Genomic DNA, 25639 nt, shown 5'->3' on the forward strand with positions numbered 1-25639 from the left:
CTAACTTGTAAATGGACTTCAACTCTTTTCCATTGCGTTATCGATCAAAATCAGGAAATTTATATCAACCTTCTATGTTCATTTCCGAAAACACCACACTTTCCATGAAAATGCATCAAAAATGTCGTATATACTTTTTTTCTGTAGGGCCTTTATAAACTACTACAATATAGGGCAAAAATCCCTCTAAAAACTATCATGGTATAATGTATACAAATTATACAGTGTTGAACTTATGTCGATATTTTCATTATCACTATATTCTATTTTTGCTACCTGATGATGATTTGCGAATATTGCCTTTGTTTTCCTTATGTTTCGATTCAAAATTTTTCCGAACACAAATAAATGTCTACAGATTGGTATCCGGTAACATCGAGTTCTTTTTGAAGAATGAGAGAATTCCTATTGAATGGAAAACTTTGAGGATTCTCTTCCGAGCCACTTTGACTTTCCTCTGTAAGGAAAAATTCATTCTAGAATTAAAAAAATATATATATCTCTAATAAGCTTGGAAAGCCGCATTCATTCTTAATGAACTAAATATAAGAAGCAGAAACAAAATGTCTTCATAGTGGATTTGAGAAATTACTGGAGTGTTTGGGATAAATTCAAGTTTTTGAAGTAAAAACTGTGTATTTCAGGAAAGAAGCTATAAACACAGAGATCAACTACTTCGATACGATGATTTTGTAGATGAGTATAAACAGAAACAAAAACTTACCTCCAAAAAATCTTTTCAAAAAAAATCGCAACTCTTTTTGGTAAATATTGCACTTAGAGGTAACTTAAAACTGAAATAAAACATGAGTTAGTGAAAAATCAATAAAAGGTGCGATGGAAACAAAAAATTACAACATACAAATCGCAAATAAAAAACAGAACTATAAACACATACTTTTTATTGTTACCATGCTGTTTCAAAATTCATGCATCATACAAAATGCAACTTCTTCATAAAAAAATTTCTCTATACAGAAAAGACAACGGGAATTTTTTCCTTTTTGAAATGTTCCAAATATTTATGTGTAGAAATTTCAGTTTGCGCAGTTTGTGTTCGTTCTTGGTTATGGAGAAACATAAAAATAAATTATTACATGTATGGAATAGGAATAACTTAACCTTCAAATGGAATTTAAAACAATAAATACACTATGTACAAAAGGAAACGAGAAATTTGTGTAAAAGTTAAAGAGTGAAATGGAACGATAAAATATTCATAAGTTTAAAAATTAAAAACATCTATAAATCGTGCTTTTCACCAACTAGTGTAAAATAATGAACATGGCAAAGACACTGGACAACATCGAGACGGAGTTGAATGGCTTCTCTTCTTTGTGTTGCATAAAAAAAAAGTTAAATCGGCATATAATGCAACGATGTTTTGAATTTATTTCAGGGGATAAGCTGTAGTGAAATTTTTGGAATTTGGTTAGTTGATACTTCTGATTGATGAATTAGGCGGAACAAGCAGTTGGGGCTGGAGTTTCTTCGATCATTGTTTTAATGGTAAGATACATATAGGGTGTTTATTGGTGGTGGTGTCCCACGGTGGGTGGCTTATTGAAAGTTTATAGAGAATGTTAGGGTTTTTAACTATGAACTTTCTCCTTAAACTATTTTCAGACCGGTTATACATGAAAGAGCCTATATATTTTCTTAAAAAAAGTTAACCATTTGCAATTCTGTAAGATACAGTTTGTTTGAATTTTAATCTGAGTTTAAGTTAAGCGGGGTTATAAACATTTGGTGAAATTGGCCCTAAATCAGATATCTACAGATGCAAAGATATACTGGGTGTGCCGTTTGAAATAAAAGAGTAGTAGGCTGTTTCCAGTATAACCGGAAGCTGCGTTGCATCTTTCAGGGAGATAGTTCATAGTCGAAAACCCCAACGTGCAAATTTTCACCACAAAATTTTGATTAGTTCTCCATAAACCTCTGATAGCTCACCCACCCTGGCATGTTTTTCAATTGTTATTGGGGAAGCGCAGAACAGAAACCGATCAACGCCGCGGTATCGCAGTCTACTACTACATCACATCGACAAACATCTCGCATGGGTTGCCCATTGCGATTTTAAAAGATTGTCTACTACCGGCTATGTCCTTGGACTGGGCGGCGACCGCTGTGCCGCTGCTCTGGTCCGAGCCGTTCGAGCTGCCGTTGCCGTTGCCCGACGAAGGCATCGGAGGGTTGTTCCTCGGTCCCAGTGAGGTTATGTCGCTGTCGGTGCCGCTGCTGTGGCCGGCCGCGGCGTCTTTGAGCGGGTCGGAGCCGTTCGAGGAGCCCCCTGCGGATAATATTGAATCAATAAAAAACAAAAAAAGACAGGATCTCGATCGTTAGAGGTTAAGTTGTCTTCGAACTATTAGGTAAATGCACTCCCTTCAAGAATTGTTGACAACGACGCAGGCCCTGACACAGCTCAATATCTGGTCATACAGATCATATTAGCCGATCTTGTGCGATGGTTGTAGCCCTTGCTCTTCTACCTCCATGAGAATATGGAGCACTTACGCTAGTAAGATGACTCTGCAGTTCCAGAGTTCTAATGAACTCCAGTATCTGAGATAGCTTCAAAGAGGTGACTTCCTCGCTCCTGACAGATTCTGTCACCAGGTGATCTGGCGTTTTATCCTCCCCCTCCGAACAGAATCTGCACTTGACAGTTTCTGCTAGACCCATTCTGAATAGGTGCTTGCTGAGGCTACAATAAAGGAAGTAAGGGATCCAGGCGTAGCATATTATTGCTGAGATCCGGATACTTCTCAGCTCTAGCAGTGTTAACGTTCCAAAGGAGCTTTTCGAAATGGAAGATTGCTTTTGGTTTTTCTTTCTCCTGAAACTCTTTCTAGTAGGTTCATTTTCCTACACCGCAGAAAATTTCCCGGTCAATGAAAGAAGGTTTTTCGGTGTACCTTTTCTGGAAAGTTTATTGGCCTCTTCATTTATTGTTATTTGAACAGGGGTCGTTGTGGTTCGATTAGCCTTTAGGGAACTCCGACCATGTAGATCTTTTGTTCTCTACCCTACCCATTCATAGGAACCCAAGGAGGTCGTCAATGGTGTTGATAAAACTGACAACATCCTTAAGGGCCTTGGCAGTTACCTCGTGAGTATCCAGGACTTGTTTCCCCATATGATAGGTTTTTGGACCAGCTAGCTCGGGACACTTGCATACCACGTGTTCAGCTGTTTCTGCTTCTGAGCCACAGAGCCTACAAATCTCATCTGCTGACTCTGCCATACGGTACAAGTGATATTTGTACCGACAGTGCCTTGTCAGCAGTCCCACCATCACCCGAAGCTCAGCTCTCGACAGCTTTAGCAGTTTTCTGGTGTACGTCAGTGAGAGCATCACAAACTTCTTTGACTGAGTAAGTCCAGGAGTGTTTCTCCAGAGGGTTATTCTGTTGTTCGACTCCCATTGTTGGACTGCAGCCTTATATTGTTATTCTCCAAGCTCACAGAAAGGCTCAGGTCCAGCAGGTGTTAACCCTGATGTTCTTTTTGCAAGTTCATCAGCTTTTTCCATTTCCTCCAACACCACAATGCCCTGGTACCCACAGTAGATTCACTTTTTGCCTCTGGCCAGTTGCTTTATGATATTACGGCACTCCCATGCCAGCAGAGATCCCCGGCAATGTGAAGCCTCTTCATTTACTTCCCGAGTGATTGGGAACCCAGACAAAACTTGTGTTTCTTGCCTGATTCGTTGAGTTTCCTTCTCCCATAAGCTTTGATCGCAGCCTGACTGTCAGAATGTATCGCTACGTCACATTTCTGACCTCAGCCATATCTTGTTTTGTCAGTAGTTTCAGATCTTCGTAGTCGAATCCCAGGTTAGGGCTAAATCTACACACACACATGACATTCTCCACTTACCGCTTCCACTCAGAACCGATTCCTCCCTATTGTAACCGTATACGGTGTTCTCGCTGGCCGTGTAGAACGGCATCGGCATATATTCCAGCGGATTATAAGTGCCGCTGTACGGCATATAGTTGGGCACGTTGGGCAGGGGTCCGACCGAATCGTTGTCTTGTATCTTCAAGTTGGACATCGCCTGACACAGATCGCCGAAGATGTAGTAGCACTGCAAAAAAACGAAGGTCAGTCCGATTCGGCGCTGCGCATATCTTGAAAATCCTTTACCTGTTCGGAGAAAGTGATTTTGTTGACGGTGTGCCTGATGAAGCCGGCTTTGAGCAGATGCGAGGCGTACTTTCTCGCGTCGCGCCTCTCGTGGAACCCCTCGACGTGCGTCAACAGCCAATCTATCATGTCGGTGCCGATGAACGCGTTGGGGATCGTTATCTTCAGCCACATTCGATCGCGTATCTCCAGACCGCTATCCGGACGCTGCATGGCCTGGACCACCTGTGCCATCGGGGAATGTATGTATAGGGGTTCTTCCATGTCTGCGGAAAAAAAATAGTATCTGGCTCACCCATTGAAACCCAATTTGTCGGCGACTGTTATGAGATAGCATTCTACCTAGTTTGTTACGCGTTTTGACTACGCATTTTATTAAATCACTTGGTATACAAGGTGAATATATAGTAAAGATGCCGCAAAAATGCAGGAGTTAGGTAATTTCTTGTCCAAAAACATTGATTTTCACAGGTTTCTTTGATTGCATTGAAAGGGCAAAAGATATGTTCGTAGTCTTCCATTATTTCAAACAAAAATTAGGTCATCTGTCTATTGTTTGTTTGAGCGGTGTTTTCAGTGGTTACAACCCCTCAAAACCTCCCTAACTTCCCGCAAATTGCATATTTGGAGATCAAAATCTCATTCTCTCTAAATTGTACTATTTTGATAGTAGTTCTACGTTTCAAAATCTAGATGTAGCAGATAGATGAGCTTATTTTTCTGTTTAGAATAATGAAAGACTGTTCATATCAGAAATTTCAACGAAATATCTCCCTGTTTTTCGATTTCGTCAACAAAAACGTGAGAAAAGGGAAGGATTCACCTCCTGCATTTTTTTGCCGCGTATAATGAGGGCGTTCGTTTTTAGATATCGATTGAAATTCAACCTGGGAGGATTCTGCATCGTCTGAAATTCATTTTCACTCTCAGTCTCTGAAACAAAATCAATTAAAAAATTGAAATAATCGATTTGCTCCTAATCTGTCAGGAGCAAATCAGATGGGAAACATTTGTTACCTATGAAACTTTATGGTAAAACAGCGTAACTTTTTGGGGTCCATATCAGACTCCTTCATCAAACGAATCTTAAAAATCTTCATGGACAAAATGTCAATTGACAAACTACAATTCTGAAGATTTCGAAGAATTCGTCTAATGAAGGTGTCTGATACAGACCCCAAAACGTTACGAGGTTTTACCATAAAGTTCCATTTTTCCAGGCAACAAATTTTTTCCATATGATTTGCTCCTGACAAATTAGTGCAAGAATTTACGCAGGGGCAAATCGATTATTTCAATTTTATAATTGATTTCGTTTCAGAGACTGGGAGTGAAAACCCCAAAGAATTTCAAAAGATAGGTTCGTTTTAAACCATAAAGGAACGATTCTGAGCAGTCTGATCGGATCCGAGGTCAAAAACGAACGCCTCTAATGAATATTCTTCCGTCAACAAAAACAACAAAGAACTATCTGTGATCTGAATTGGTTGTCATAATTTCGTGCAAAACTGTGGTTTTCTGTGGCGCAACCATCATTGTTATGCACAAAACATAGATAAAATGCCAAATTATGTCGAAAAACTTACATAACGAGAATGAATCACAATTCCAAGTATTGTTGAACGTGATATTAGACGTCGGTATATGGCAATAAAGATGGGGAAAAAAATATAAGGTATTCTAAATTTTTGTTTTACCATAACTGTCGATATTTATAATTATTGACATTTGAAATATGTTCCAGTTCATTTTGCTCGTTCTTGAAATAAATGTATCCTTCCTTTTTTAATTACATACTTGAAAATTTGTGGAGAAAGTAATATGTTTCTGAGTTAGAATGAAAATACTTGATACAAAACATATTATTCAATGCATAGTATCATAACAGGTTTTTTTTGCATGAAAAACAACTATGATAAAAAGCAAGCAAATGATATGAGTAATTTGTTATGCGTTCATTTTGAAGGCGTTGTATGCATGAGTAATGATCTAGTATCGACTCATCCATAGCCAGAAGCCAACGCGGACCAAACAAAGAAGTGCAATAAAAAGCAGGTGCATACATACCGGTACCAAGAAGACACTCACGTTCGTTGGCGGGTATCGTGCTCGTGATGGACGCGCTGGACACCGTCGAACTGCTGGGGGGACGAACCACGGGGTCCCCCCTGACCGCCGCAGTGTGAGCCACCCAAGCTCCTAATAAGAAATTCGATGATTAAAATATTTATTAATCGTTCGATAGGACATGTACCTGGGTCTATTGGTCTGACTGGTTCCGTTCTCGGTATGGTGAAGTATCCCTTCGGGTTGGGATCCCAACATTTTGCGACCACCAGTTTTATCGGCCTGGAAATATTTATTGATGATTAGGAAAAGTTGTGAATGAGCTGAGAGGGTTTTTTTTGAATAATTGATCTTTATTTAATGAATTTTATTTCAGGATCTATAAGAATGAAGATTTGTGGATGAAGCAACGGCTGTTATTGGTTAAAATGATTGGAAGTCGAGAGGGGTAAGTGTTTGAATTAGCTTTAAATATTGGACACTCTGAACTCACCCCGGTTTTTGTACCACTTCCCTCAGCACCCTTACAGCCTCGTCGTTCGACATATTTTCAAAATTGACATCGTTCACTTGCAATATCATATCGCCCGGTTCTATCCTGCCATCTAAAGCTACTGCACCTCTGAAAATTCGATGAAGTAAAAATATAACTCAAAACATTACCGAACTCCTCAACTTACCCCTTCATTATAGATCCCACATATATACCACCGTCACCACCTTTGTTACTCTGTCCGACTATCGATATACCCAAGAAATTTACAGTGTCCATGTTCAACGTTACAGTGATGATATTGAGAGACATTGTCGAGTCCGTTATGCTTGAATAAGAACTTGTCCTCGACATCGCCTATAATTCAATGAATTTTAAGTTCACGACCAAGTTTTACGGCTCTTAAAGCGTCACCTGTAGCCTTTGCTTTCTCCTTCTTTGAGGTCTTTTTCGTCCGGCCACATGCAATCGACTCACACTGGAACATTCCGATAGTGCTGTGTGTCTACCTGTCGTTTCAGATTGAAAACTGGTCGTTTCTAAATCGGAACTTACAATAGAGGCAGTCTCGTATACTCTAAAACCAAAATATTAAGTCTAAATTATTCCAATGTGATTATTTGGATTGGAAACGTACCTTGGAAGATGTCCATTGATTCTGGACGAATATTTGTGATGTCTTCTACCCTGTCTTGAACTTATTATACTCTCGGTATCCGTGCAATCAGGTGCAGGTTGAGGCAGTCTTTGCTCAGGTGACTGATGCGTGATACTATCAGTACATTGTGATCCGCCATCTGATTGATTTGAACCCTCAGCAGATACCAACTATAAATGAGAAATGTGTTGAATTCGACATTTTTAAATTAACAGTCATATGGTCGGATTTTCTCAATTTTAAGTACTGAAATTCGTGAGGGAAGGGTGAGAACTTACCCAACTAACAACTCTACCATTGAAACATGGTAAATGTGCAGTATCATCAACAATTTCTTCTTTAACAACCCTGAAAAATAACAGTTGAATAAAATGTCAAGGCACCTTTGTTATTGTTTATATCATCCATAATCATAGCCTGACAGGACACACTATCAAGTATTTAATTCTTAAATGTTTCATCATTGGCGGTATTAAAAAACAGAAAAAGTCCTCAAGCTTGATTGTTCTCACCCAAAATCATCGTCCATTGACTTGAAGAAAAATTTGTAGTTGGGTCTATTCAACACATTTTTGAAATCAGCTAAGGTCACTTTCTCAGGTGATATTGGTATTTTCACTAAATATGGGGTTTCCTCGTCATCTATATGATAAATCACTTTAGTTTCATCCATTTTTCTTTATTAAAATTGCAAATTTTCAATCATTTGACAGTAAAACAACACATCCTACAACATGGCGCACGACGAAATTTACATCCCTCCCCAAAAATCCTGCGAAACCTCAAGGAAGATCGGTAAATCATGGCATATATAGGTGGCGCTTTCAATTCTGGAAAAATTTCAAGAACTTGAAATATCTCATTGCTAACAATAGATGTCGCCACCTTCAAAGTGTAGTTTCCTATACTAGATGTCGCTAATTTTTAGCAGATATCTACTTACGAGTGGCGATACCTAGTAGTGTTGATGGACACATCTCAAATTACACTCGTAGATTCCTGCTGAAAAAATAGTATTCTATTTAAATTTTTTTTAAATATCTCATTACCAACACTAGATGCCGCCAGCTGTAAAATATAAATAGATCCCTGTTTTTTTTGGCGGTAAATAAAATGAGACGTTCTTTTCGTATCATTCTTAAATAATATCGAACCATAATCACAAAACGCAAACGTAAGTCTAGATAATAATGTTAAAACTCTTTCGCAATTGAGTTTTCATTTCACACATTTGTTCATGTATTTTTTCATTCCTTGAATCTTGAATAAATAAGTTCGCTTCTATATAACAAAAGGAGCTAATTTTTATTTCATCTTGGATATTATGTTCAAAAACGAATATATTCTATGCTATATATATTGGTCGTGAAGTCCATAAAACAATTATTATCTTAACTATTCGTATTTAGAGGTTTTTCGTGATGTAGATATGCCTTTGATTGTTAATTTTTTTCAATAAAAGGAAAATTCTTCCCTGAACAAATCAGTTGATTTTGAACTAACATCGGTTCAAGATGTTGAGTAGTATTGTTTTTCTGGTCACATTTGAACTCATTATTGGTAAGGTGATACTAATAACTGATGGAAATATTTAGATTATTTTTGGTGAACATGTTGCTCAGAATGAAAGAACTGAGAACTGAACGATCGAAACTCCTAAGAAAAACAATTTTTTTTCGTCCTCTTCAGGGTATAGTATACAACTGGAAGTTGCTCCTCGATGAAAATATTTTAGTCAGTGTGGTTATTCAGCTCAATATTGATCTTCCGAAACTTTTAGTGGACCGTTTACGTCAATCACCCCGTATATTTATACGTGGTTAGATTATATATACATATATAGCGTAGCGTTTCATCAAATTTAACAACATTTCCATCATTTATGCATTCAGTTGTATATGGTGTATGTTGTATGATCTGGTCTGTTATTTAATAATCACTTCAAGAAAATTCTGTAATCAATTTGATAGAAATCGAAACTTTGTTTTATAGGCGTTCTCCAGGCTGGGAAGGTGCAACAAAGAATCAGATATGGATCAGATGCTGAAGATTTTTCTGTTCTACTTTTGAAAAAAGAAATTCAAGTTGGATTTTTTACTATGGAGGGCACATGCACGGCGACTCTCATAACACCACAGATCATTCTGACTGCAGCTCACTGTTTCGACGAAGGAGCAACGCGAAACTATGTAACGTATGGATGTTCCGATTTGAAAAGCAAGAGTTGTAAAAATATGGATGTTGTGGCTCAAACTATTCATCCGAAATATGTCAATACAGGAAAAATTAGGTACGACATGACAAAAATGTATTACGATATTGCTGTGGCAAAATTGGCAAGCCCCCTACCAGGTATAACACCGAAGAATCTACCAGGACCCGACCAGACTCCGTGTGGCTACGCTACTCTTATGGGATGGGGTAAAACACAATCAGGAAAGGCCACAGAAGTACTGCAATCAACAACTTTACAGATTGTTGATAGACCTTCCTTTGCTATAGCAGAGGAGGCAATTTTAGTGGACGAAAATAACGGACCTTCCGGAATTGAAGGTGTAAGTTATGTAATTGTTAAGTGCTCAATCTCTTTATTTTATTTTCGCCGAAGGTCTGTGGGAAAGCCGCAATCAGAAAATTGAATTTTCGAGTTCGACGTTTAGTTCATCATCTATCAATCGTGACAGAAACAAAGAAGTTTTGAAAATTATACATTTCACGGGTTATCTAAGAGCATAAAGTTCAACCATTGTTCAACCACAGCCTTCTAAAGACGGCTACAGCCGAGAAGAGTGTAGTTCAAACATCCTGATACATCCCAAGGGCTCTGTTGGCAATTGGCATCGCCCCATTCGATGAAATGTGATGAAAATTCGGTTTGAAATTGCGTCCATTTGATCTCATCGAGAACGAAATACAGGCTGGAATAGAGAATCATTAATCATTAAACTGTGCATGTCTGACTCGCTCACATGAGTTGTATTCGGGTTCGAATTTCGGACAGTCCGAGAATGGTTCTAGAACTGCGCAGAGGATTCGGTACTAGGGCGCAACAGTTCTGCGCAGAATACGAATACAACCATGGACTCTTATTTTTGTGTATGGAGAGTAGAGACCCCCATATTTACCCTCCATACTTTTGTGCTTCATTTTCTACTAGGTTTTTTTTTCAGGGTGATTCTGGCGGACCTTTGTTGATTGGCGATACTGTTTTTGGAGTAGCTTCATCATCTGGAGGTAGAGTATGGTTTGGAAACAGATACGCATCTTATATGAGTGTACAATATTATTCGGACTTCATACAAAATGCCATGAGGAAATATGGTGGAAGATAAGAAGATAACCCGAACATGATTATGTAATGGTCCTTTTCTTCGTTGAATAAATGATCAGAATAACCAATACCTATATACTTGTTAAAGAATAAACAATGATTAATTGCATATTGCACTTCTATTCTTAGACGTACGTGGGAACTTGTAGATTGCAAGAGGTCGAAACATCCTTCCTCGAATAATAGAAAAGAAAGAAGAAATATACGGATCATATGCTGTGTGTTATAATATGAATAAATAAAATCGTAGGTGGAAACGTCAGTCGGTTACCGCGATTTCCTCACGTGGACACAGAAGATTGAAGATTAGTGGCGACTCGATTCAGGTAACCCCTAACCCCCATATAATAGAGTGTGTGAACCAGTCAGTGAAGAAAGGAACTCTTGATTCATTAAGAAGCATTACTGGTTTCAGCCTATCTCAACGTTTTCTTTTTGTTGGTCAAATAATTAAAGGAACATATTATTCTTATTCTAGTACTATATTCAGAAATATATATATAATATAAATATATAAATATATAAATAATATATATATAAATATATAAGATTGTGATGACCATCGTGAAAAAATTTGTAGATTATTTAGACGAATTTTCATGAAATCGTTCATCTTACTAAATAGTGAGAAAAATTTGACAATCCTAAGTTTCCATTTTCGTTTTCATGTAAAAATCCAACGGGCAAATATAAAAAACGAAATCATACAGTTGAGTCAGTCATCACGAGATATGTTTTTCTTCAATTGCTTTGCGATCATTCAGATAACAAATGATCTAAGGTCGCATTAGGATCTATTTCAGTAATAATTTTTGATTTTTTTATAACTTTGCCGTTCTGAAAGTTTTGTATAGGTGATTTTTGGTGAAACGCTTTATTTTGACCAGTTCTATCTTCTGTTGAAAAAAAGCTTCACCTTTAAATACACCCTATGTATATACTCGGCATAGCGAACCAAAATTGTCGATCAGTACTTGTAAATAGTGCTAGGGGTGATAGAATACCAAGAAATTGTTTACTTATGCTCGAAATCACTTAGTTAGGGGGCTACAACACCCAGATAGTGTTTTTCGATGATAACTTGAAAGCGATTAATTTAAGGATGATCGAGAGCATTTTGTCAACAAAAAAGCTTCAAATTATATATCATTAAGTTTTTTCTAAAAAAAAGTTACAAAAAATTTATTCATAAAACATATCTCACTACTCTAAGTGAATCTAATGAATCAAAGTAGCATTGATATTATCAAGTCATACAAGCTTTGCTTTGTGTTACGCCACTGGCAACTGGTTTTTCTTCGTTTGAAATTTTGAAACGATACGTATACCTATACCTATACGAGAGTACACAGATTACAGAGATTCTCTGTAATCTGTGCGAGAGTATGACACTGTGTCTTCTTAGACTTCTGAAAATTGTTGATTTTTTCCATCTCGCGTATTAATTTGAAATTCGAATTTTCCCAACATTGAACTCCTGATACGTAAGAGAGGTTATGTTTGTTCTATTTCTACCATTGAGGTCTTCTCTCCTATCTCCACGATTTTGACTGATATGAGTTCTAATAAAGTACACTAATATTCGTGTTTCTTCGCGATTATGTACAGGCAAATGTGAGTATCTGATAAAACACTTCACAAGGAATTTTTCAAATACGAAAACAGAACAACTGAAACCTGAAACTCATTGTGTTGACTTTTTGGTTGTACTGATTTTTCTGTTCAAAAACAAGTACAACGAAAAATCATTCATTTCCCCTTGAAATATAAAAGATTTTTTGATGTCCTAAGCTTTGAATTATTTAATTCAGAGATCTTAGTTACCTCTTTCAAAGAACGCTAATGCGCCTGCGCGTCCGCCTCATTTTGATACGAGATTCAAAAACAGTTGCCACAAAATATTTAGCTTTGGTCGGACATTTGTAATTTCTTGAATTTTCCATTGCTTTCCTATGATTTTTCACGATTTCGAATGGATTTTCAACAGAATGTGAGTTCAAAACAATATATTTTCCTTTTAACCTCATTATTTCAGCAAAAATTACATCTTGGAAGTTTCACGGTTGGTTATTGCTAAATATCCAAGGGACAATTCGCCTAGTTCTGATTTCGATTTCTTTTTATTAATTGCATGTTTCTTTCAGAGAGAAAAGAAATAATTCCACTTGAAAAAAATCAACTACACCGACATATGATGGAAAACAATAAATTCCAGGCAAAGCAAGACTTTCCGCTGAAAATTATTCCAGGTAGGTCATCTATGAATAGAATTCGATCTTATCGAATTCGAGAAAAAAGTGGCTCTTTCATAAAACGAGAATAAGGAGGTTTTCAATCAAATATTGTTTTTTTTTCATTTCCAGTCTGCCTTGCAAAGAAACCGGGGATGAGGATTTCTAACACTCATTGAACTGTTTTAATTTCAGAAGACTTAGAAGAAAATCAAGATGATGACTATCAGGAGGGTAGGAAATACTCAATCAATGGACATTTCAGATAAATAACTTGAAATTGGTGGTTTGTGATCATTACGAAGATGAAGCGGTGAGTTGAAAATTGCTTGGCCGAATTCTTATGAAATGAATTTTTTGTATAAATGCCTATTCATGTTATTTTCAGTTGATTTATTAGTAATTTTTTTTTTGAACTCATACAATGTTTAATGATTGATTGAAGAAAAAACATGAATATTGGCGAATATTTGAAATTTTAAAATTTATCTTTCCTTTTTTAGCAGGAGTATTTTACTCTCTGGTTATATCATAGAGTATAATACCCATAGAGTATAATACTCATAGAGTCTCTGATAATACTCTTTGATTATTTTATCTCTTCTGTGCAGAGATAGTCTCTGCTTCTGTGGTTGTACTTGATGTTGATCTTAGTTACCTTTCTCGAAGAACGCTAAAGCGCCTGCGCGCCCGCCTCATTTTAATACGAGATTCAAAAACAGTTGCCATAAAATAGTTAGCTTTGGTCGGACATTTGCAATTTCTAGAATTCTCCGGTGATTTCTTACGATTTTCCACGATTTTCAATGAATTTCCAACAGAATGTAAGTTGAAAACAATATATTTTCATTTTAACATCATTATTTCAGCAAAAATTACATCTTGGAAGTTTCACAGTTGGTTATTGCTAAATATCCAAGGGACAATTCTCCTAGTTCTGATTTCGATTTCTTTTTATTAATTGCATGTTTCTTTCAGAGAGAAAAGAAATAATTCCACTTGAACAAAATCAACTACACCTACATATGATGGAAAACAATAAATTCCAGGCATAGCAAGACTTTCCGCTGAAAATTATTTCAGGTAGGTCATCTATGAATAGAATTCGATCTTATCTTATTCGAGAAAAAAGTGGCTCTTTCTTAAAACGAAAATAAGGTGGTTTTCAATCAAATATTGTTTTTTTTTTTCATTTCCAGTCTGGCTTGCAAAGAAACCGGCGATTAGGATTTATAGAAATCATTGAACTGTTTTATTTTCAGGGAACTGGAAAGAAAGAAAATCAAAATGATGACGATCAAAAGGGAAGGAAATACTCAAGCAATGGACAATTCAGCCACATGATAGCGGTGAGTTGAAAATTGCTTGGTCACTTATGAAATGAATATTTTGAATAAATGCTGATTCATGTTCTTTCAGTTCATTTATCAGGAATATTTTTTAAAATACTTATACATTTTAGATGATTGATGAAAGAAAAAGCATGAATATTGGCGAATATTTGAAATGTTCAAATTCCTCTTTCCTTTTTTAGCAGAAGTATTTACTCTCTGATTATATCATAGAGTAGAATACTCTTTGATTATTTTATCTCTTCTGTGGTTAATAATTATAATTTGGATCTTAGTTACCTTTCTCGAAGAACGCTAATGCGCCTGCGCGCCCGCCTCATTTTGATACGAGATTCAAAAACAGTTGCCATAAAATAGTTAGCTTTGGTCGGACATTTGCAATTTCTAGAATTCTCCGGTGATTTCTTACGATTTTTCACGATTTTCAATGAATTTCCAACAGAATGTAAGTTGAAAACAATATATTTTCATTTTAACATCATTATTTCAACAAAAATTACATTTTGCAAATCTCAAAGTTGGTTAATGCAGAATTTCCAGGTACAATTTTCCTCATTCTGATATCGATTTCGTTTTATTCATTGATTATTTCTTTCAGAGAGAAAAGAAGTAATTCCTCTGGAACAAAATCAACTACAGCAACTTATATGATGGAAAACAATAAATTCCAGATTATCGGCAAAGCAAGACTTTCCTCTGAAAATTATTTCAGGTAGGTCATCTATGAACATAATTCAATTTTTTTCATTTCCAGGATGGCTTGCAACGAAAACATTGATGAGAATTTCTGAAACTTATTGAACTGTTTTTTTTTCAGAGGACTGAGAAGAAAGAAAATCAGGATGATGACGATCAGAAGGGAAGGAACTCAAGCAATGGACAATTCAGCCACATGATAGCGGTGAGTTGAAAATTGCTTGGTCACTTATGAAATGAATATTTGGAATAAATGCTGAATCATGTTCTTTCAGTTCATTTATCAGGAATATTTTTTTAAATACTTATACATTTTAGATGATTGATGAAAGAAAAAGCATGAATATTGGGTAATATTTGAAGTGTTCAAATTTCTCTTTCCTTCTTTAGCAGGAGTATTTACTCTCTGGTTATATCATAGAGTATAATACTCTTTGATTATTTTATCTCTTCTGTGGTTAATAATTATAATTTGGATCTTAGTTACCTTTCTCGAAGAACGCTAATGCGCCTGCGCGCCCGCCTCATTTCGATACGAGATTCAAAAACAGTTGCCATAAAATAGTTAGCTTTGGTCGGACATTTGCAATTTCTCGAATTTTCCATTGCGTTCCTATGATTTTTCACGATTTCGAATGAATTTCCAACAGAATGTGAGTTCAAAACAATATATTTTCGTTTTAACCTCATTATTTCAGCAAATATTACATGTTGAAAGTTTCACAGTTGATTGTTGCTAAATATCCAAGGGACAATTCTCCTAGTTCTGATTTCGATTTCTTTTTATTAATTGCATGTTTCTTTCAGAGAAAAAAGAAGTAATTCCTTTGGAACAAAATCAACTACACCTACAGATGATGGAAAACAATAAATTCCAGGCAAAAGCAAGAATTTCCGCTGAAAATTATTCCAGGTAGGTCATCTATGAATAGAATTCGATCTTATGGAATTCGACAAAAAAGTGGCTCTTTCATAAAACGAAAATAAGGAGGTTTTCAATCAAATATTGTTTTTTTTTCATTTCCAGTCTGCCTTGCAAAGAAACCGGGGATGAGGATTTCTAAAACTCATTGAACTGTTTTAATTTCAGAGGACTTAGAAGAAAATCAAGATGATGACTATCAGGAGGGTAGGAAATACTCAATCAATGGACATTTCAGATGAATAATATGAAAGTGGTGGTTTGTGATCATTACGAAGATGAAGCGGTGAGTTGAAAATTGCTTGGCCGAATTCTAATGAAATGAATTTTTTGTATGAATGCCTATTCATGTTATTTTCAGTTGATTTATCAGTAATATTTTCGAAAATACTCATACAGTGTTAAATGATTGAAGAAAAAACATGAATAATATGGGCTAATATCTGAAATTTTCAAATTTCTCTTTCCTTTTTTAGCAGGTTTAGGAGAGTTTACTCTCTGGTTATATCGCAGAGTGTGATACTCTTTGATTATTATTGTATCTCTTCTCTCTGGTTATAATCACAGACTACCCACCTGTTGTAATCTGTGGATATAATCAATCGTTATAATTACGATCTTAGTTGCCTTTCTCGAAGATCGCTAATGCTCCTGCGCGCCGGTCTTATTACGATACGTTTCGATACGTTTTCGATACGATTCTAGAATTTTCCGGTGCTTTCCAATGATTTTCGACGATGTCGAATGAATTTTCAACAGAATGTGAGTTCAAACCAATATATTTTCATTTTAACATAATTATTTCAACATTATTTCACGAAAAATTCATCTTGCAAGTTTCAAAGTTGATTATTGCAAAATATCCTAATCGCAATTTTCCTTATTCTGATATCAATTCGGTTTTATTCATTTATTATTTCTTTCAGAGAGAAAAGAAGTAATTCCTTTGGAACAAAATCAACTACAGCAACTTATATGATGGAAAACAATAAATTCAAGATTATCGGCAAAGCAAGACTTTCCTCTGAAAATTATTTCAGGTAGGTCATCTATGAACATAATTCAATCTTTTTCATTTCCAGGATGGCTTGCAACGAAAACATTGATGAGAATTTCTAAAACTTATTGAACTGTTTTTTTTTTCAGAGGACTGAGAGGAAAGAAAATCAAGATGATGACGATCAGAAGGGAAGGAACACAAGCAATGGACAATACAGCCACATGATAGCGGTGAGTTGAAAATTGCATGACCGAATGCTTATGAAGTGAATTTTTGATATAAATGCCGATTCATGTTATTTTCAGTTGACTTATCAGTAATTTTTTTTTTAACTCATACAATGTTAAATGATTGATTGAAGAAAAAACATGAATATTGGTGAATTTATGAAATTTTCAAATTTCTCTTTCCTTTTTTTAGCAGGAGTATTTTACTCTCTGGTTATATCTCAGAGTGTGATACTCTTTGATTATTATTGTATCTCTTCTCTCTGTTTATAATCACAGACTACCCACCTGTTGTAATCTGTGGATATAATCAATCGTTATAATTACGATCTTAGTTACCTTCGTCAAAATGCTCCTGCGCGCCGGTCTTATTGCGATACGTTTCGAGTTTCGACACGTTTTCGATACGATTCTAGAATTTTCCGGTGCTTTCCAATGATTTTCGACGATTTCGAATGAATTTCCAACAGAATGTGAGTTCAAATCAATATATTTTCATTTTAACATAATTATTTCAACATTATTTCGCGAAAAATTACATCTTGCAAGTTTCAAAGTTGATTATTGCAAAATATCCTAATCGCAATTTTCCTTATTCTGATATCAAGTCGGTTTTATTCATTTATTATTTCTTTCAGAGAGAAAAGAAGTAATTCTTTTGGAACAAAATCAACTACAGCAACTTATGATGGAAAACAATAAATTTTAGATCATCGGCAAAGCAAGACTTTCCTCTGAAAATTATTTCAGGTAGGTCATCTATGAACATAATTCAATCTTTTTCATTTCCAGGATGGCTTGCAACGAAAACATTGATGAGGATTTCTAAAAACTTATTGAACTGTTTTTTTTTTGCAGTGGACTGAGAAGAAAATCAAGATGGTGACGATCACAGGGGAAGGAAATACTCAATCAATGGACACTTCAGATGAATAAAATAAAAGTGATGATTTGTGACGATTACAAAGATAAGGCGGTGAGTTGAAAATTGCATGACCGAATGCTTATGAAGTGAATTTTTGGTATAAATGCCGATTCATGTTATTCTCAGTTGACTTATCAGTAATTTTTTTTTTTTGAACTCATACAATGATAAATGATTGATTGAAGAAAAAACATGAATATTGGCGAATATTTGAAATTTTCAAATTTATCTTTCTTTTTTTAGCAGGAATATTTTACTCTCTGGTTATATCGCAGAGTATGATACTCTTTGATTATTATTGTATTTCTTCTCTCTGGTTATAATCACAGACAACCCACCTGTTGTGATCCGTGGATATAATCGTTATAATTACGATCTTAGTTACCTTCGTCAAAGATTGCTAATGCTCCTGCGCGCCGGTCTTATTGCGATATGTTTCGATACGTTTTCGATACGATTCTAGAATTTTCCGGTGCTTTCCTATGATTTTCGACGATTTCGAATAAATTTCCAACAGATTGTGAGTTCAAACCAATATATTTTCATTTTAACATAATTATTTCAACAAAAATTACATCTTGGAAGTTTGAAAGTTTGATATTGCAGAATATCTCAAGGACAATTTTCCTTTTTCTGATTTTGATTTTATCATTTATCAATTTTTTTTATCAATTGGTTGTTGTTTTCAGACAGAAAAGAATTAATTCCACTGGAACAAAATCAACGATACCTACCTATAATGGAAAAAAATAAATCCTGACAATCGGCAAAGCAAAACTTTCCATGGAATATTATTGGAGGTAGGTCATCTACGAATAGAATTCAATCTTATTGAAACCAATAACTGAAACTGAAATTAGGAGATTTTCAATCATATATTTATTGTTTTTTCATTTCCAGGTTGGCTTGTAACGTAAAAAAGGACCGAGAAGAAAAAAAAATCAAGATGATGACGATCGGAGGAGAAGGAAATGCTTCAGCAATGGACAATTCAGATGAATAATTTGAAAATTGTGACGATTAGGAAGATGAAGATGTAGAAAAAGTGGTGAGTTGAAAATTAATAGTCACTTAGAATTCTTATGAAATGAAAATATTCATTTATTTGCTGATTCGTGTTACTTTCAGTTGATTTATTAGTTAAATTTTTACAAATAATTGAACGATGATGATGATGATGATTGAAGAAAAAGCATGAATATTGGCTAATATTTGAAATATTCAAATTTCTCTTTCCTTTTTTAGCAGGAGTATTTTACTCTCTGGTTATATCGCAGAGTATGATACTCTTTGATTATTATTGTATCTCTTCTCTCTGGTTATAATCACAGACTACCCACCTGTTGTAATCTGTGGATATAATCAATCGTTATAATTACGATCTTAGTTACCTTCGTCAAAATGCTCCTGCGCGCCGGTCTTATTGCGATACGTTTCGAGTTTCGACACGTTTTCGATACGATTCTAGAATTTTCCGGTGCTTTCCTATGATTTTCGACGATTTCGAATGAATTTCCAACAGAATGTGAGTTCAAATCAATATATTTTCATTTCAACATAATTATTTCAACATTATTTCGCGAAAAATTACATCTTGCAAGTTTCAAAGTTGATTATTGCAAAATATCCTAATCGCAATTTTCCTTATTCTGATATCAAGTCGGTTTTATTCATTTATTATTTCTTTCAGAGAGAAAAGAAGTAATTCCACTTGGATAAAATTATCTGGAAGAAAATTTTCAGCTCCTCCAATGGTAACAGATAGCGAGACGACAAGATTTTTTTACTAGGTAAGTTCCAATACGATCAACTATCTTTGATCAGTACTTTGTTATACAATTTTTTATTCAATATAATACACATTATGTTATAGCTTTCATTTAAATTTGGGTTGATACACAGTTAACCGTCCCTCACCGATTTTGAAAATATTCTTTATATCAATCCCATAACGGAGCATAAAGAAATTATAGAATGGTATGCTTGCCTACTGATTAGAATAAATTCTTTATTTTTTTATCTCAGTTTTAAGAGCTTGGACATTGCAGTTATTTTTTCAAATTCTCAGAAGAGTATTAGCCGATTCTATATTATCAAAGATTCACAGTAATATATCGAGTATACACACATACATATTTTCTTTGTATCGTGATACATGAATTTATACAACTTGGAATATTTCAAGGTTATGAACATTTTCAAGTAATTTTATTCGTTGCATATTTGTAAGGATGCCTTTTTCAGGTTTTAGGTTTGAGAGGGAAAAAATGGAGCAGCCAGAGTTATGGAGTCGGAAATTTTCACATTTCAAAGAGCCAATTTGATGAGGACTGGAGTTGGAGTATACATAAACCTTATCAACGGCATGGAAAAAAATTTATTCTAAATATTGGGAACATTCATAGGTATGGAAATCGTTGTGTAATATTGAATCGTATTAACATTTCTTCTCTTAGGGCTGGTCCACTATGAAGCACTGCTATCTAATGGACTATTCTAGAAATCGAGAGATTCAATATTCAGATGTGAGTTGATTATTTTCTCTCAAAAATTTTCATTCTAGTGAATGCTGATCTGGCTGATCTGTCTTTTAGTATTTGCCTGAATTTCTTTTTCTTCACCTACTTTCTTATAGATTTAATTACATGAAAAATTAACAAATTATGTACTGTTTTCGCTATACAAGAATGAAAAATATTAACTTATAAAATTCTTTGCAGATTACTACTTACGATGACTAATTGGTCAGTGATCTGGTTCTTGCGATGAGGAACATCCCAATAACAACTTGTAGGAAGAACCCAAAAGGAATACAAACTGTAAGGTTATATATTTCATTTTTAACAAATTGATAGATCGCACGGTAATTTCTCAAAATTTAACTTACTTGCGGCTTTTTCACTTATTGAAATACTCAAGAGTGATATAGGTCACCTGAGACAGATACGTAACAATACTCACAAGTCACTTTTAGTATAACGACAGATTTTTAAACAAAATATAATTTTTATTTTCACTATTAAATATTAAATGTCTCAGGGGACTGATATCTCATTGTGAAGCAGTCAACATGTTGATATTTTCGACATAAAATAAAAAATTCAGTTTTAGTTTAGTACTCATTAAAAAAAATTCTTTTTTTCTCAAAATAGACATTTTGAGTGCATCACATAATTTGCCCATTGAGCTACAGCAACGTCATGAAATATTGTACAGGGTGTCCCAAATTCGATGTCCAGTGAGGGAATCTCTGAAACTAGAGATGGGGAGAACCATAGTCTCCTACGATTCTTCGATTCTGAGTTATCAGCAAAAAATTGACGATTTCGAAAAGTTCTCGTAACTTTTTTGACGTTGAAGTTACAAATCTGAAACTGGAACCTTCTACAGGCACTTTTTTACGTAGAATGCACTGAGAATTTCAAAATATTCTTCATTTCGAATCATTATTATTATTAGGCGAACTTTTGTTTTTTAAATGCAAACTTTTATTGAATTTTTTACTTTTTAATTGGAAAAAAATCTTTCGTCAATATATTCTACATATAAAAGAAGGTTCAAGATTCAGATATGTAACTTCAAAGACAAAAAAGAAACGGGATCTTTTCGACATCGTAAAATTTTTGCTAATAACTCACAAACGAAGATTCGTAGGAGGTTATGGTTTTCACCATTCTTTATTTCTATGAAAGAGAGCTAAGAAATGTCTCATCTGTTTTCTTCATGCTCTTATAGTTCTTAAAATCTCTTCAGTTGACAACGAATCTTGCCCATCCTGTACATATTCAAATTATTGCGTAGATGGTGTAGATCTTTTTAAATTCGATAGATTTTCATGCGAAACATTTTTGAAAAAATTTCTGATTTTGATCCTGGAAAACACCATGACGTTGTAGCAAATGGGCGATTCAAATTCTTGAGTATTTTTCATAAGTTGCTTCATACTGGGCGTCCCAGGATTAATGGAAATAAATTCGGATATAGGTTCGTAATCTCAAAACTAGACAAAAGGTTTCTGTGGTGGTATGTTCGGAAACGCTTTCGTTGCTTCCAAGATGAAGTCAAAGAGTATCAAGATACTCTTTGATCTTGATTATAGTTTTATTAAATTTTTTCCAAGTAGGACCAAGATTGTGAAATGAAATATTGCGGGGGTATTTTTTGAGTATAGATGCTCCAAGAACTCATTTTCTGACTCATCCTCCATAGCTAGAGAGGGGTGAAATCGACAACCCCTTTTCATTTTCTACCATAACTATTCCCAGATTTCGAATGATGATTTCATAAAAAAAATTTCTTGATAATTAAGTCTATATCCTAGAAATGATAGTATTTACGTAAAAAATATAAGTTTTTCGCTCTATTTTTGATCAACATTACAAAATTTTCATGATCTTCTCTTGTTGCTTAGGATCGATCTTTTCTAATTTCGAATGTCAGTTTGACCCCTGCATAGTATTAACGATTTAATCAGTTAGTTAGAAATATATCGATGTGATGTTCAAGAATACAAAGGATGAAAAATTGAATTCTAGGTGGATCCCTATTTGAAAAATATCACTGCAACATTTCAGTTCCTCTGAAGGAATTGAACAGAGCAATAATTAAGTGGTAAAATTTTAAAGCAACGGAGCGTTTTCGGGCATGACTGCATAGACACTTTTCGTCTTATTTTCAGGTACTGAACCTACATCCGAACTTATACCCGTTAATCCCGGTACACCTTGTAGAAGGAATGGGCTGTTTGAGCGTTATAAAATCTGAAACCTGCAAAACGAAACCAGGGAATCGTTGATTGAAGTATTAGTTATACCGGGTGTTTTACGAGCGCTTGGCCATAGCCAAATGGTAAATACAGGTCATCTAGACCTCTTTTGTACTTTAAGGCCGTAAGTTTCATAGATACTGGGTGATTTGTAAATTTCGGCCTAAATTTTTGATATCCGTAGCTTGAGAATGAGTGTTGGGATTTTGATAAAATTTTGTGGGCATGTGCAATTCCGAGATTATAAGAACAGTACACAGAATATTGGGATTTTTCTTTGAGATATCAAAATCTTTTATTTTCTAGATCAGTTGGAAATTTTTCTTCATTCACTTTGCAAATCAATAGAGACACAAACATAAGAAATCATATTTCATTTTTCAGATTAAGGTCCTGTTTTCAATTAATTCAATATCTAAGCACTCTTTTCAATCATTTTTTTAATCCTGATTCATCAACACACACCAACACGCCTCCTGAAAAATATATTAAAAAATTGTATTATTGAAATGTGAATTCTTTGGACATTATCAATCTTAGGCAGAATGTTATTTCCTTCTTCGAATTCAATTCACATAATGAAAATTCAAAGTGCAAAATAATAATATTTTCTGATTAATATCAACTTCTTAGTTCTTCATGTTGTAAAGGATTTGATAATTCCGAATCCGAAGGAATTCCCAATTTTCTAAAACACGAATTTCATCAAAAACGAACCACTCTTTCCAAAGTTGTGGATATCGAAAAGTCTGGCCGAAAGGACCAACTGCTTTGAAAGGTCTAGATGAGCTGCATTGATCACTAGTCTATGGCCAACCCCTCAATATACAGGGTGTTTCCTTAACATGGGGAATGAATTCAGGGTATTATTCTCAGAGTGATGTGGGGTCGGAAAGGTCCTGCAGATTTTTGTTTCCAATAAATACAGGGCGTTAAATTTTCAAAAATAAATAATAAATGTGCTTATTTCACATTGAATAACTCGTCTTTAGCAACTTTAGTTGCGTGTGTACGGGCATTGAATTTCATATTTTCAAAATAAAAAATGGTACGTACGCCAGTGATTTTTCCCAAAGTAAAATTCATTCTTGGAATTAATATTCAATTTAGAATATAAAAGAACTCTTGCGTTTTCTCTCTAAAAGATGTACATGTGTGGAAAAAATTTGAAAACGTTTGTTATTCAAAAAAGAAACCAGAGTAGAGCTTCTCAAATTAAGAGAATTGTTGAAATTTGTCGTTTCGAAAATATCGATGAATATTTGTTATTTATTTAGAAAACATGTAACGCCCTGTATCTTAGAAACAAGGCATTTCCCAACATACGCCCTCAGGACTTTTTCAACTCCAAATCCGTAGAAAGAGGAAAGGGAAGATAACGTAAACAACAAGAAAAAGTGTGTCCAACATCTCTATGTCTATGTTTATATTTACTGTGCGTCTACTCCATCTTTGTTTACGTTTACCCCAATATTCGAATGTTCATTATCGTGTTTGTGAATTTGTGTTTGGTGCATAGACTTAATGTTTTAAGTCTATGATTTGATGTAATAGTGCTTCATTCGTTTTGAGACTTGTGTATCGGGAATTTCGTTGTAGACATGCCTGGAAATTGTGTAATTTGTGTTAAACAAAAACATGTTGATGTTGGTCACAGAAAGTTCTCCTTCGTAGCTGCGCAATGCTGTATTTTCTCTCTATCTATGTCCAAATCTCTCGAAGTATACCCAGAGTTTATTGCTTATGTTTAGGAAACACTATGTATATTATACACGAGGACTGTTGGTTAAAATATTTCGAAGAAACACTCGAGATAAACACTTGAAATTTTATAGTTGAGCTTTAAATTCGTTCTCTTTCCCGTTTTACCGGAAATTATATCTACTTTCGTTTGTTTAATGTAACGCCCAGTTTTCTTAATCATGATCATTGAATTGCTTCAATGTTGATAACATTGAATTGATAACAACAACAACAACCGACAACAGCCGACAACTGCCGACAACACCCGACGACACCCGACAACACCCGACAACTGCCGACAACACAACACCCGACCACACCCGAGCACACCCGACAACACCCGACCACACCCGACAACACAACACCCGACCACACCCGAACACACCCGACAACACCCGAACACACCCGACAACACCCGACCACACCCCGAACACACCCGACAACACCCGAGCACACCCGACAACACCCGAACACACCCGACAACACCCGAGCACACACGACAACACCCGACCACACCCGACAACACAACACCCGACCACACCCGAACACACCCGACAACACCCGAACACACCCGACAACAACCGAACACACCCGACAACACCCGACCACACCCGACCACACACGACAACACCCGACAACACCCGAACACACCCGACAACACCCGACAACACCCGAACACACCCGACAACACCCGAACACACCCGACAACACCCGACAACACCCGAACACACCCGACAACACCCGACCACACCCGAACACACCCGAACACACCCGACAAAACCCGACCACACCCGACAACACCCGACAACACCCGACAACACCCGAACACACCCGACAACACCCGACCACACTCGACAACACCCGACAACACCCGACCACACCCGAACACACCCGAACACACCCGAACACACCCGACAACACCCGACCACACCCGACAACACCCGACCACACCCGACAACACCCGAACACACCCGACAACACCCGAACACACCCGACAACACCCGACCACACCCGAACACACCCGACAACACCCGAACACACCCGACAACACCCGAACACACCCGACAACAC

The 25639-nt window shown here is 35.7% G+C and overlaps 2 protein-coding genes across 2 annotated transcripts; one reads left to right on the forward strand and one right to left on the reverse strand.

Moving 5' to 3' along the window:
* Positions 1-1839: 1839 nt before the first annotated feature.
* Positions 1840-8234, reverse strand: LOC123319890 (segment polarity protein dishevelled homolog DVL-3). The gene is made up of 11 exons (XM_044906945.1): positions 7889-8234; positions 7655-7724; positions 7356-7546; positions 7133-7295; positions 6906-7075; positions 6719-6847; positions 6413-6507; positions 6226-6357; positions 4159-4424; positions 3889-4099; positions 1840-2293 (listed from the first exon to the last, which is right to left on the reverse strand). The coding sequence occupies exons 1-11, from the start codon at positions 8047-8049 to the stop codon at positions 2034-2036; spliced, it is 1848 nt and encodes a 615-aa protein (XP_044762880.1). The 5' UTR covers positions 8050-8234; the 3' UTR covers positions 1840-2033.
* Positions 8235-8789: 555 nt separating this feature from the next.
* LOC123319939 (trypsin iota-like) lies at positions 8790-10816 on the forward strand. Its single transcript, XM_044907031.1, has 3 exons — positions 8790-8936; positions 9369-9931; positions 10547-10816. Exons 1-3 carry the CDS (start codon positions 8891-8893, stop codon positions 10706-10708), a joined length of 771 nt encoding a protein of 256 aa, XP_044762966.1. The 5' UTR covers positions 8790-8890; the 3' UTR covers positions 10709-10816.
* The last annotated feature ends 14823 nt before the right edge of the window (positions 10817-25639 follow it).

Source organism: Coccinella septempunctata, chromosome 9 (genome assembly GCF_907165205.1).
Source record: "Coccinella septempunctata chromosome 9, icCocSept1.1, whole genome shotgun sequence".
Lineage (NCBI taxonomy): Eukaryota > Metazoa > Arthropoda > Insecta > Coleoptera > Coccinellidae > Coccinella > Coccinella septempunctata.

Coding starts and splice junctions, on each gene's coding strand:
- LOC123319939 (XM_044907031.1), top strand. CDS start 8,891: ATGTTGAGTAGTATTGTTTTTCTGGTCACATTTGAACTCATTATTG. Junction 8,937..9,368: donor CACATTTGAACTCATTATTG/GTAAGGTGATAC, acceptor TTTGTTTTATAG/GCGTTCTCCAGGCTGGGAAG. Junction 9,932..10,546: donor GACCTTCCGGAATTGAAGGT/GTAAGTTATGTA, acceptor TTTTTTTTTCAG/GGTGATTCTGGCGGACCTTT.
- LOC123319890 (XM_044906945.1), bottom strand. CDS start 8,049: ATGGATGAAACTAAAGTGATTTATCATATAGATGACGAGGAAACCCCA. Junction 7,296..7,355: donor ATCAATGGACATCTTCCAAG/GTACGTTTCCAA, acceptor TTTTGGTTTTAG/AGTATACGAGACTGCCTCTA. Junction 4,425..6,225: donor TGAGTGTCTTCTTGGTACCG/GTATGTATGCAC, acceptor TTTTTTCCGCAG/ACATGGAAGAACCCCTATAC.